We start from the raw sequence: 12,839 nt of genomic DNA on the forward strand, positions 1-12,839 counted from the left end.
CTGAGTGTATTTACCAGTTACTGTGAAATTAGCCTCACCTCAGGAGCTCCTGGCTCTGTCCCCACAGATCCTGGGTCTCTTCTGCAACCATGTGCTTGTCCAGGTTACAGACATTGGGTTTCCGGGAGTAAAGCTTAAGGCACTGTTTCACCCAGTGACGCTGATAACCTGGGAGGAAGGGGTTTGGGATAAAAATAAATCCTGTACAAACAGAAGAGAAAATAAAGAAAATCCCATTATTACCTGCTTGCTTGTCTTAACAGTTTCTTCCTTCTCTTGACAGCCTCCATTAACAACTCTGTTAACAGCTCTTTAAACCAGTTGCAGCCATCATGTCTCATATGAGTGGAAAACTAAGCTCTGATGGTAATGAATTCTTTCCATTTCACTTTTCAGGTTTTTCTCAAGGGCAGTGAGTGTTTCATGACATTAAATATCAAATCAACTAAAATATCCATTTTCATTTCAGTTTGTCCATGCATTGCCCAGAAAATTTTAAAAAAGAAACTATCAATAACCCTCTTTTAGGTTAATAAATTTTATATTTTTAGGCACATCCAACTCAAATTTCTCATATCATTTCTCTTAGGCTCAGAAAGTTGATATAGCGAAGGAATTCCTTTTTTAATTAATATTTTATTTTCCCCAATTTTATATAAAAATAAATTTCAACATTCATTTTTTAAACTGAATTTCCAAAATTTTTCCTTCCTTCCCCATCCCCCTCATTGAGAAGGCAAGCAATTTTATATGGTTATACATGTGTGATCATGCAAAACACATTTCCATATTAGTCATGATGCAAAAGAAAACAGACAAAAAACCTCCAACAAAAATAAAGAAAGTAAAAAAAAAGTATGCTTCAATATGTATTCAGATTCCAGTTCTGTCTCTGGGGATAAACATTTTTCTTGATAAGTCCTTCACAATTGGCTTGGATCATTATATTTGAGAATAGCTAAGTTATTCACAGCTGATCATCTTACAATGCTGTTACTATGTACAATGTTCTTATGTTCTACTTATTTCACTTTGCATCAGTTCATATATTTCTTTCTAGGTTTTTCTGAGAGCATCTAGCTCATCATTTCTTATACCACAATAGTATTCCATCACAATCATATACCACAAATTGTTCAGCCATTCCGTAATTGATAGGTATCCCCTCAATTTCCAATTTTTTTGCCACCAGAAAAGAGCTGCTATAAATATTTGAGCATAGTTCTAAATTGCTCTACATAATGGTTGAATCAGTTCACAACTACATCAATAGTGCATTAGTGTCTCAATTTTCCCACATCTCCTTCAACATTTATTACTCTCCTTTTCTGTCCTATTAGCCAATCTAATAGGTGTGAGGTAGTACCTCTCAGTATTGTTTTAATTTGCACTTCTCCAATCAATAGTGATTTAAAGCATTGTTTTATCTGGCTATAGATAGCTTTGATTACTTCATCCAGAAACTGACTTCATATTTTTTGATCCTCTGACAACTGGGGAATGGCTCCTATTTTTATAAATCTGACTCATTTCTCTATATATTTGAGAGATGAGGCCTTTATCAGAAAACTTAGCACAAGAATTAATAACTTTTTTTTGTGTGTTATGGACTCTTTTGGCTATGGGTGAAACCTAGGGACACCTTCTCAGAATGTTTTAAAATGCATACAATACAAAGGATTATGAAACAAACCAATTATACTGAAATATAACTATCAAAAAACTTTAAAAAAAAACCAGTTCACAGAACCCAGTTTAAAAACCCCAGATAAAGCAGAAATATGGACACGTATATCCTGGCATAGTGGAAGGAGCACTGAATCTGGGGTCAAAGACCTCCGTTCTAACACCTGCATGATGTCAGGCAAACTACTTGGCCACTCGACTCAGCTTTCTCATTCCTAAAATAAGAAATTTGGACTAAATGATTTTTGAGGTTCCTTCCAACTTTAGATCTATGAACCTATGATCCCAGGACACCATAAGAAGATAGAAACTCTCAGTTTGCCTGCCTGGATAAGTTTAGTAAGATCTTAAGCCGACCATAATGGAGCTGATTGGATTTTGTTTCATGGATCCTAGGTTGCCAATGAAATGAAGCAGGCTTCACAAATTGGTTGAATTTTAATCTACTCATTTTACACTCAAGATACAAGTATCCCGATTTTAGCATTCAACCTAAGACTTAGACCATGTTGATCTAATTAAGCTTCCCAGATTCTGCCTGGAGTTGATTCCAAGTTGATACCTTTCATGACTTTCCAAGCCTCCCACCTTTACTACATTTCCAATCTGAGCAGCATACCTCCTTAGGCCCTTGTGCTTGCCTACTCCCCTTGTTCTGACATCTGCAGCCCTACATCTCCCATCCTTCTTCTGTTGGAGTCAGTATAACTAGCTGTTTAATTCTGGCATCTGCTTCTTTTGCTTTCTACACCAGATTACAAGAATGGGGTTCACAGTGTGACAACAGAAAAATGAATATACAAATTCTAAAATAATACTGTCAGGAGAGGTAATTAGAAATATGCATAAAAAAATGACAGAGTTTCAGAACAGAATGTTAACTGAGCTTTGTAACCTAAACTAATTGCTAAGACAAGTTCTCCAAGCCTAGCTTGACTGATGACTCTAGGGCAGGTGCCTCATTCTAGAGGAGGAAGGAGTCGCCTAATTCAGGCTACCTCTCATCCCTTACTTTTTCCAGTGCTTCCTAGGGCATGATTTGGATTCCCTGGACTGTTCTATAATCAGTAAAACTTCCTAATTGCATAAAAGGCTTTTCACATTCTTGCCTAATTATTAACTTACCCTCTCCGTCATTTAGAAGGCAAAAATAAGGAAATATAAAAATCTCCTAAATACATTCTTTTCGATGTTTTAAAGGAATTTCCTTCTCCCCCTGTAGTGGCAACCACACTGGCATACCCAAGGATGGCTGATAGCACAGGTTTTTAGATCTGCTTTACTAGGAAAAATAGCTGTTTAAGGGGTCAACAATCCTTTTTAATTACATTCACTAGTTCAAGGGAAAAGTCAGCATCCTGAACTTCAGAGAAAATACAGAGAAATAATGACTGACAGGGCTCTGACTGCCTGAATCAAAGTAATATTGCTATACACTTTACATACATCCTTACATACAGCCTTTACATCTGAGCAGTTGGGGAGCTCTGAATAATACGGTCATTCAGAATCTTGACAGGGAATCACAAGATCCTTCTCATAAGTGAGCCTCCAAAGCAAAATACCAGCTCAGAGTATATATACACATCTCAGAGCCAGAAGGCATCACAACCCTCATGACTCGGTAGAAATTAACAAGAGGTATGAAAGTCTTCTACAAGCAAGTGTCCCCTAAGCAACCTTCCCTTAATGGGCTCCACCTGAGGCCTATTAATGGGTAGGAAGTTCTTAAATCCCATTAACATTACACCTCCCCCACTTAATAGTATTTTATTTTTTTCAATTACATATATAGTTTTCAACATTCACTTTCATAAGATTCTGAGTTTCAAATTTTTTCTCCCTCCTTCCCCTTTCCCCTCCTCAAGATGGCATGAAACCTGATACAGGGTATACATGTACAATCCTATTAGATATATTTCCACATCAGTCATGTTGTGAAGGAAGAATCAGAACAAAAGGGAAAACCACAAGAAAGAAAAAAAAAGAGAAAACAGTATACTGCAATCTGCATTCAAACTCTATAGCTCTTTCTCTGGATATGTATTGTATTTTTTCATCATGAGTCTTTGGTAACTGTCTTAGGTCATTGTATTGCTGAGAAGAGCTAAGTCAATCACAGTTGGTCATCGCTCAGTGTTGCTGTTACAGTTTACAATGTTCTCTTGGTTCTGCTCACTTTACTCAGCATCAGTTCATGTAAATCTTTCCAGATTTTTCTGAAATCCACCTGCTCATCATTTTTTATAGAACAATAGTATTCCATTACATTCACATACTACAACTTGTTCAGTCATTTCCCAAATGATGGGCATCTTGTCAATTTCCAATTCTTGTCCATCACAAAAGGAACTGCAATAAATATTTTTTGTACATGTGGGTTGCGTTCCCTTTTCTATGATCTCTTTAGGATACAGACCTAATAATGGTATTGCTGGATCAAAAGGGTATGCGCAGTTTTACAGCCTTTTGGGCATAGTTCCAAATTGCTCTCCAGAACAGCTGGATCAGTTCACAACTCCACCAACAATATATTAATGTTCCAATTTTACATCTTCTCCAACATTTATCATTTTCCTTTTTTGTCATATTAGCCAATCTGATAAGTGTAGGGTGGTACCTCAGAGTTGTTTTAACTTGCATTTCTCTAATTTATAGTGATTTAGAGCATTTCTTCATATGCCTAATAGATAGCTTTGATTTCTTCACCTGAAAGTTGCACCTACTAATATCCTTTGATCATTTATCAATTGGGGAATGACTTTTTTTTTTTGCTTTTTGGAGGACAACTGGGATTATGTCACATGGCTATTTTTTGTGTTAAGTGTCTGAGGCTGGATCCGAATGACTTATATTTTTATAAATTTGAGTAATTTCTCTATATATTGTAGAAATATGGCCTTTATCAGAGACACTGGATATAAAAATTGGTTCTGGGAAGCTTTCTGCTTCCCTTTTAATCTTGGTTGCATTGGTTTTGTGAATAACTTTAATTTAATGTAATCAAAACAATCCATTTTGCACTACATACTTCTCTATCTCTTGTTTGGTCATAAATTCTTCCTTTCTTCATAGATCTGACAGGTAAACGATTCCTTGCTCTCCTAATTTGCTTATGGTATCACCTTTTCTATCTAAATCATGTAACCATTTTGACCTTATCTTTGGTATATGGTGTGAGATGTTGGTCTATGTCTAATTTCTGCCATACTATTTTCAAGTTTTCGTCAAATAATAAGTTCTTATCCCAGAAGCTGGGGTCTTTGGGTTTCTCAAACAGTAGATCACTATAGTCAGATACAGTAGTCAATGACTATAGTAATCTAGTGTTTGATAAATGTATAGGAATTTCAAACTCAAGATGTTAAAAATAAACTGTATCTTTACCCCTAAATTTGAGCTCCATCAAAACACCATATTTCTATTGAGGGCACCATCCTCCCAGTTACTCCAGGTTTGCACTTTGGGGGAAATCCTTGACCCTTCCTCCTCCCTCACCTCCTACATCCAATTAGTTGTCAATTCTTGTCAATTTCAACCCTACATTTTTCACATTTATCTCCTTTTTCTTCACCCACACAAGCACCACCCAAGTTCAAGCTTTTACCTGTTCTCACATGAACTACTTTAATAGCCTTCTTAGTAGTCCATCTACTTCTAGTTTCTCTTATCTCTATTCCATTTTCCATATAGTTGCAACATAATCTTCCTAAGTCACTACCTTGCTCAAACTTCAAGAGTGATTTCCTACTTCCCTTAGGATGAAGTATAAATTCCCCAACTTTGAATTTAAGGCTCTCCACAATATGGTTCCAAATGACCTTTCCAGACTTTTTTTTCATATGTACTCCATGTTCAAATGGAGTTTTTGAGTTTTCTTGAACTTGATTTTCTATTTTCTTGCCTTTGTGCATTTACCCAGATTACTGTCCTTTCACTGACTCAGAATCCTCTGTCTTTCTTCAAGGATCAGCTCCAAGTACTCTCTTCTTGGCAAATCTTCCCTTCCGCTCGCTCTGTGCGGTGTCCCATCCCAACCACCCCCCATCGTAGTGATTTTTCCTTCTTGAAATTACTTTACATCTTTGCATACATATAACCTATTGCCTTTTCACTTCTCCAAGGAGACTCTAAATTCTTTGAAGCAATGGCTGTTTCATTTCTGCTCCTAGCACAGTGCCTTGTACACACATAGCTGACATAATAAATGTTAGCTGAATTTGTTGAAAACAGAATACAATATCCCTCCAAAAAAATACAACTACAAGTCGTTTATAGAGGACATCTAGCCCAACTTTTCATCCATTACTGGACTCCAAACTATAATATCTCTGGAAATTACTAGAAGATAGTTTAACATTATGCTTCTAAACCTCCTAAAATATCTTTTAACAGCAACAATTTTCACAACAGTCATTCACGAGTTTATTTATATTTATGACTAATCTTAGAATATCCATACAAAATGACATGTAACAGATCACAGATTACTCTGCAATCAGTACGGCACTCTGACTATATGCCAAATGTCCAACAAAATTGGGTGTCCATTAGTATCAAGGAAAAAGCACAAGCAACCAAAGATTTTCACCAGGGCTATGGAAATGAAAACTATTTCAGGATTATACTATCTAGGCAACATAGTCTTTAATGATCTACTGGTAAAAGAAATAAAGAATAAAATGAAGAAGGCTGTTTGGATGAATAAGTAAAATGCACATATGAGAGCTAATTATGTAAGCCATAAGCAACTATCTGGTGAGCATAAAAAGGTTTACTATAAGAAGGGAAACAAAATAAATTTTATAAAGATAATTTCAAATATTTATGGAATGATAAAAACACCAATAGCACAAAAAACAATCTGGTATGCAGTGAATAAAAATCTAACTATTAGTACTGAGCAAAAGGGTTATAGAATCTGCAAAGAAACACAAACAGAGCATCAAGAGTCCTAAAAAAAGAGCTAAAAAGAGTCCTAAAATAAAGAGTAAAAGCTAAAAGGCAGTTCTAAAGTGAGTGTATATGAAATGTAAAAAAGATAGCGCACAGATTTTTTTCTTCAGCTAACCTAAAACAAAGGTACTGCTAGCATCAGAAATCGAAAATAAAAATAATACATATATATGAGCTACCATTTTAGGTATTTCCTCCATATCTATACTCTACATACTTTACATTAGGTCCTTTGTAGAAAGACTAATGGATTTGTGAGCTTTTCAATGTGGGTATTTTAACTGGTACAAATCATAATCCAACCAGGCTTTTTCACTCTAATTCTCATACATATTCTGCTACAGAGCCTTCAAAGAAGATCCAGTCAAATTCTTCTAGGTCTTATCATATTTAGTGGGCAGCAATCTGTTACTTAAACTACTCATCTGTTATCCCTATTTTTTTCTATTGGGCCAGCCCATTTCTGATCGTAATATCTTCCACAACATCTCTTACTTTTTAAGCTTAGGTTATCATTGGAAATATGTTGCAGCCCACCTAAGACCATGATACAGCTCTCCATTATCCTTTGGGTATTTTGTTCTTAGATTCTAACATCCTTGGTACAATTCTTGGGTTGAAAAAAAAAAATAAGTCTTTGAGCCAGAAAGCAGGATGGGATCATTGAAAGCACTATGTAATTTGCCAAATGTAATCCAACCTATTCTTTTCCTCCTATGAAGGAATCTCCAAATGAAATAATATTTATAAAGTGCTTAGCACAGCGTCTGGCACATAGCATTTAATAAATGCTTGTTTCCTTTTCTACCACCCCCCCTTTTAAAAAATTCTAGGATCAACTAATTTCCATATGCAATATCTATTCCCAAAAGAATTAATGATCGACTAACTTAATGAACTATTCCAACCGCATAATAATATTGCATAATAGGTGCAATAGCTATTTTTCATCTATTCAGGTTTTTTGTATTGCTTTTTTGTTTTAATCATATGGTATTTTTAAAAAATATCTATTTTCTCTCCCTCCCATCTCCCTGTCTTTTTTCCCAGTTTAAAAAGGAAAACAAGAATTCCTGTAGCAAATGTGTTTGTTTAGTTAAACAAAACAAATTTCTGCATTGGTCATGTCCAAAAAATGTCTCATTTTACACTGAGTCCATCATCTATTTGGCAGAAGGTGGGTAGCATGCTTTATCACTGGTACTCTCAAATTATAATTGGTCATTTCAAAAATTAAAGTTCTTAGGTCTTTCAAAGTTGTTTACTTAAACAGTATTGTTACTGTATTGTTCTCCTGGTTCTGCTCACTTTATTCTGCTTTATATCAGTTTATATATATATCACTTTATATCAGTTCATAAAAGTGTTCCCATGTTTCACTGAAACTGTATCTTGCCTCATTTCTTACAGCATAATAGTATTCCATTACATTCATATGCTATAATTAGTTCAGCTATATCTCCGTTGATAGGTATCCCTTTAGTTTTCAGTTCTTTACCTCCATAAAAAGAAGAGCCATATGTATTTTTGTCCACATGGGATCTTTTACTTTCTTTAATCTAGACCTAGAGAGTAGCATTACTGGATCACAGAGAATGCATAGCTTAATAACTTTTGGGACAGAGTTCTAAATTGCTTTCCAGAATTGCTGTACCAATTCACAGCTCTACCAAAAAAAGAATTATTGTATTTCTCCAATGTAGTCCTTCTAATATTTGCCATTTTTCTTTTTTATCAACTTTGTCAATCTGACAGGTGTAAGGTAGAACCTCAGAATTGCTGTAATTCACATTTCTCTAATTATTAGTGATTCAGAACATTTTTTCACATGTTATTGATAGCTTGGATTTCTTCCTTAGAAAACTGCAATTTCAAATATTTTGACCATCCCCCCAACTGGGGAATGTGGTTCAATCTTTTGAGTATGCAGAATTTGTGATGGAAGAACAGAATAACATCACACCTTCCATAATGTCTCTATTGTCTGAGAGATGGAGTTGACTAAGGGAGAAGAGCCAGAAATTTGAAATGATGGCAAAGTGCCTACTGTAAATGCAATTATTATGGATATTTGCCTTTCCTTTGGCAAATACTCTTTGGCAGGGATTGTTAACTTTCTAATATATTTCGATCAATCAACAAGTACTTATTAAGTGCCTCCTACATACCAGGCACCATGTTAGGCACTGGAGATCTAGGTTAGAATGAAATAATTCCTGCTCTGTTCTAAGTCGAGAGGCAGTGTGCAGAATGGATAGAGTGGTGGCCTTAGGGTCAGAAAGGTCTGAATTGGTTTCAGACGTATAATGGCTGTTTGCTGGGTAAAACATTTAATCTCTCAGTGCTCTAGGTAAATCTCTAATACAATTAGTTTCAGAGAAGGTGCCCAACTGCATTAGTGGTAGGAGTCCCTCTGGGAGACCCCTATATCAATGAAATCATAGGTACATACCTATCAAAGAAATCAAAGACAGAATTTTAGGCTGAGTTTTAAAGGAGATTATGTGTCTGTCTCATTAACTGATTTCTCACTGACTGCACCTCATCTAGAGCAGGGTGAACTTACCTGGATAGCCTTCTAAGCCATAGGCTTTCCACTTGTTGACTGGCTGAAGTCCTGCTCTATACGTATCTTGCTCACTGACCAAGGACACACTTAGTGGAGACCTGAATACCTGGCAAGAAGGCAACAGAAATTAAATTGCCAAAAAATGCTGAAAATGACATTCTAGACAATAACTTATCCATATGACCTCAAAGAAGATGCTTCTGAGACAAATGACAATTATGAAAAGCTTACATGTAAATAGTGCTTTATGACTAAAAACCACTTTTCATATATGTTACCTCTTCTAACACAACAACCTTGGGGAGGTGAGATGGGGAAGACAGGTAGCACATTATTATCCCTATGGTGTGGAAAATAAGGCTCAGAGACAGTGACATCTATGAGGTTACACATTTAGTGCTGGGGAAAATTTAGATCATACTTTCTGACTGAAATTCCAGGCCTTTCTGTTATACCAAAATATAAGTAGCTAGGTGAAATTTTCTGTTATTCTATGGAAAAAGATAATTTGGGCTCTTGGATTGTTTTTATCTGGTGCTTTCCCCCAGTGATTCCTTCCATTTAACTGAAGTATAAAGGGTAATTAATAAGACACTGAACTAGAATACCTCAGGATACTTAGGTTAGGGACACTTATTAGATTCCCATAATGCTTTGGTGGCATTTAACATAACCATACATCCTTATTTCCTGAGCATGATAACTCACAGAATAATTTCATTATATTTCACATGCCAAATACAGTTGATCTTCAGACAACAAAATTCTCAGGAATATATGTGCTTCAAGGAAGAGAAAGAAAGATGAAGGCATAATACTCTAATTACACTAAAACAGTGATCCAACATAGATTTCTGAGATATGTGATATGCATAGAACTTGCTGTCTTTTGAATAAGTTTTAAGCAAAATAATATTTTTGTTCATTTATAATTATCTAAGCCATGTTATTACTGTACTACTTGATGAAATGATCTCGGCACAGATACTCTTTCATACATAGTTCATTAAACACATTAAATATAAGGTTTTTGAATACTATAATAGCTATACTGGATAAAACTGGATCTAACATTAAGTGAACAAGTCAAATTGTTTACAAAGAAATTAAAATCATAACAAGAACATATCACAGAGAGGCAGGGTGGTAGAAAGAACATGGGGAATTCTGATTCAAAATGCAAATATCAGCTCCTACACTTACTAGATGTATGGCCGTGGGCAAATAATTCTAAACTGACCTCTCTGAGCCTCAAAATCCTCATCAATCCTCTATTAATGTAACTTATTTAATGGCAGTGACCCAGGGTTCAGCAACCAATCAAATTTCAAGTACCTATGTGTGCAGTACTGGGGATACAAATACAAGGGGCTTATATTCCTTCACCAAAAATCACTTTTACATATAAGTATATGCATAAATAAATACAATTAAGGAGGGAGGACACTAGCATTTGGAACTTGGGGAAGCTGGATCAGGAAAGTCTTCATGTAGAAGGTAGCACTTGAGGTGTGTCTTGAAGAAAAAGAGAATAGGTCAAGGTATGAAGTTGAGATGAGGAAGAGCATCCCAGACATGGGGTACTGTCAGTATAGAGGCACAGAGATTGAAAATGGAGTGACAGGAGAACACAGGGAAAGTCAGTTCAGGAAAGGGACTGATGTGTGATAAAGCTGGAAGAAAGATGGGACTACATGACCACACTGTTCAGAACTCTGAATAGCATGAGGAATTTATATTTTATCCTAGGGGCAAAAGAAAGCCCCTACAGTTTAATGGATAAGGGAATGACATGATCAGATTTACATTTAAAGAAAATCATTCTGGCAGCTGTGTACACGAAGGAATGAAGCAGGGAAGGACTTGAGGCAGGGAGACAATTAGGCAACAACTGAAACACACTAGATGAGATATAATAAGGGCCTGAATGGTAGCTGTGTGAACAGAGAAAAGGGGTTAGTTGCAAGAAATATTCTTGAAGGTCATATCAATAGAACACCACCATGTCAGAATGGCTTAGAGCCGAAGTGTGGTGTATACCTGTTACTGGCCACAGGGAGATGAACCTTCTGGCCAACACAACCTCAGAAATTGTAAATTGGGAAAGGATTATAATCTGCATCAGTGGAGAGAGTACCCACACTGTGGATTCTTCACTTTTTAAGCATTCTTATAAAGTCATTTAGAACAGCAGTATCAAACTCAAATAGAAATAGGGGCCACCAAAATGCACATAAAGATTACTGAAGCACATAACAACTTAGAAAACCAGACATAAACACTTGTTCTTTGGTGATTCAGTCGTGTCAGACTCTTCATGACCACATGGACCATAGCATATCAGCTTCTTCTATCCTCTAATCTCTCTTGAAGTTTGTCCAAACTCATGTTCATTGTTTCTATTATACTATCTATCCATCTCATCTGCTGCTGTCTCCTTTTCCTTTTGTCTTCAATTTTTCCCAATATCAGGGTCTTTTCTAATGAGTCCTGTCTTCACCTTAAGTATTTAGCCTTCAGTATTTGACCTTCCACTGAATAGTCTGAATTAATTTCTTTAACTCTTGACTGATTTGATCTTCTTGCTGTCCAAGGCTCTCTCAAAAGTCTTCTCTAACACTACAATTTGAAAGCAACAATTCTGTAGCGCTCAATTTCCTTACAGTTCAACTCTCACAGTCATATATTGCTACTGGAAAAAACATAGTTTGACTATATGAACCTTTGTTGGTAAGGTGATATCTTCTTTTTAGTATGTTGCACAGATTTGCCATAGCTTTCCTTACAAGGAACTAGCACCTTTAAATTTCATGGCTGCCGTCACCATCTGCAGTGACCTTTGAGCCCAAGAGTATAAAATCTGATACTGCTTTCATTTCTTCTCCCTCTATTTGCCAGGAAGTGATGGGACCAGTTGCCAAGATCTTCGTTTTTTTGAAATTAAGCTTTAAGCCAACTTTTACATTTTGCTCTATCACTCTCATCAAGAAGCTTCTTAATTATTCATTTTTTGCCATCAAAGTGGTATCATCTACATATCTGATGTTACTGATATTTCTGCTAGCAATCTTAATTCTAATTGCTTGTAATATTTTCTCCTTGACCTGGAAACTCTGGAATTTGGCTATAATATTCCTAGGAGTTTCCTTTTTGGGGTTTTCCAAGAGGTGATTAGTGGATTTTTTACCTTCTGGTTCTAGAATATCACAGCAGTTTTCCTTGATAATTTCTTGAAAGATGATGCGTGGGCTCTTTTTTTATCATGGTTTACAGGTAGTCCAATAATTTTAAAATTATCTTTCCTGGATCCATTTTCTAGATCAATGGTTTTCCCAATGAGATATTTCACACTGTCTTCTATCTTTTTCATTTTGGGGGGTCTGTTTTATAATATCTTGAGTTCTCATAAAGTCATTAGCTTCCATTTGCTCGATTCTAATTTTGAAGGAATTATTTTCTTCAGTGAGCTTTTGGACTTCCTTTTCCATTTGGCCAATTTGTTTTTTAAGGCATTCTCCTCACTGGCCTTTTGGACCTCTTTTGCCATTTGAGTTAGTCTATTTTTTAAAGATTATTTTTTATTTTCTTCAGCGTTTTTTTGAGTCTCTTTTAGCAAACTGTTGACTCA

The 12,839-nt window shown here is 35.8% G+C and overlaps 1 protein-coding gene across 2 annotated transcripts in view; it reads right to left on the bottom strand.

Annotated features, from left to right (window-relative positions):
• The window catches only part of ALKBH1 (alkB homolog 1, histone H2A dioxygenase), a 37,259-nt gene that overhangs the window by 20,410 nt on the left and 4,010 nt on the right, over nucleotides 1-12,839 (bottom strand). Inside the window, exons 2-3 of one of the 2 annotated variants that reach the window (XM_069092328.1) lie at nucleotides 9,209-9,317; nucleotides 39-168 (exon numbers count right to left, since the gene is read on the bottom strand). In XM_069092328.1, coding sequence (XP_068948429.1) covers nucleotides 39-168; nucleotides 9,209-9,317 — 239 coding nt within the window. Of the gene's footprint in view, nucleotides 1-38; nucleotides 202-9,208; nucleotides 9,318-12,839 lie in introns of both variants that reach the window. The other variant, XM_069092327.1, reaches the window with a different exon arrangement.

The sequence above is a fragment of the Petaurus breviceps genome, unplaced genomic scaffold (genome assembly GCF_028583685.1).
Source record: "Petaurus breviceps papuanus isolate PSGF00001 unplaced genomic scaffold, PetGlider_PUasm1.0 189, whole genome shotgun sequence".
In the NCBI taxonomy this organism is placed as follows: domain Eukaryota; kingdom Metazoa; phylum Chordata; class Mammalia; order Diprotodontia; family Petauridae; genus Petaurus; species Petaurus breviceps.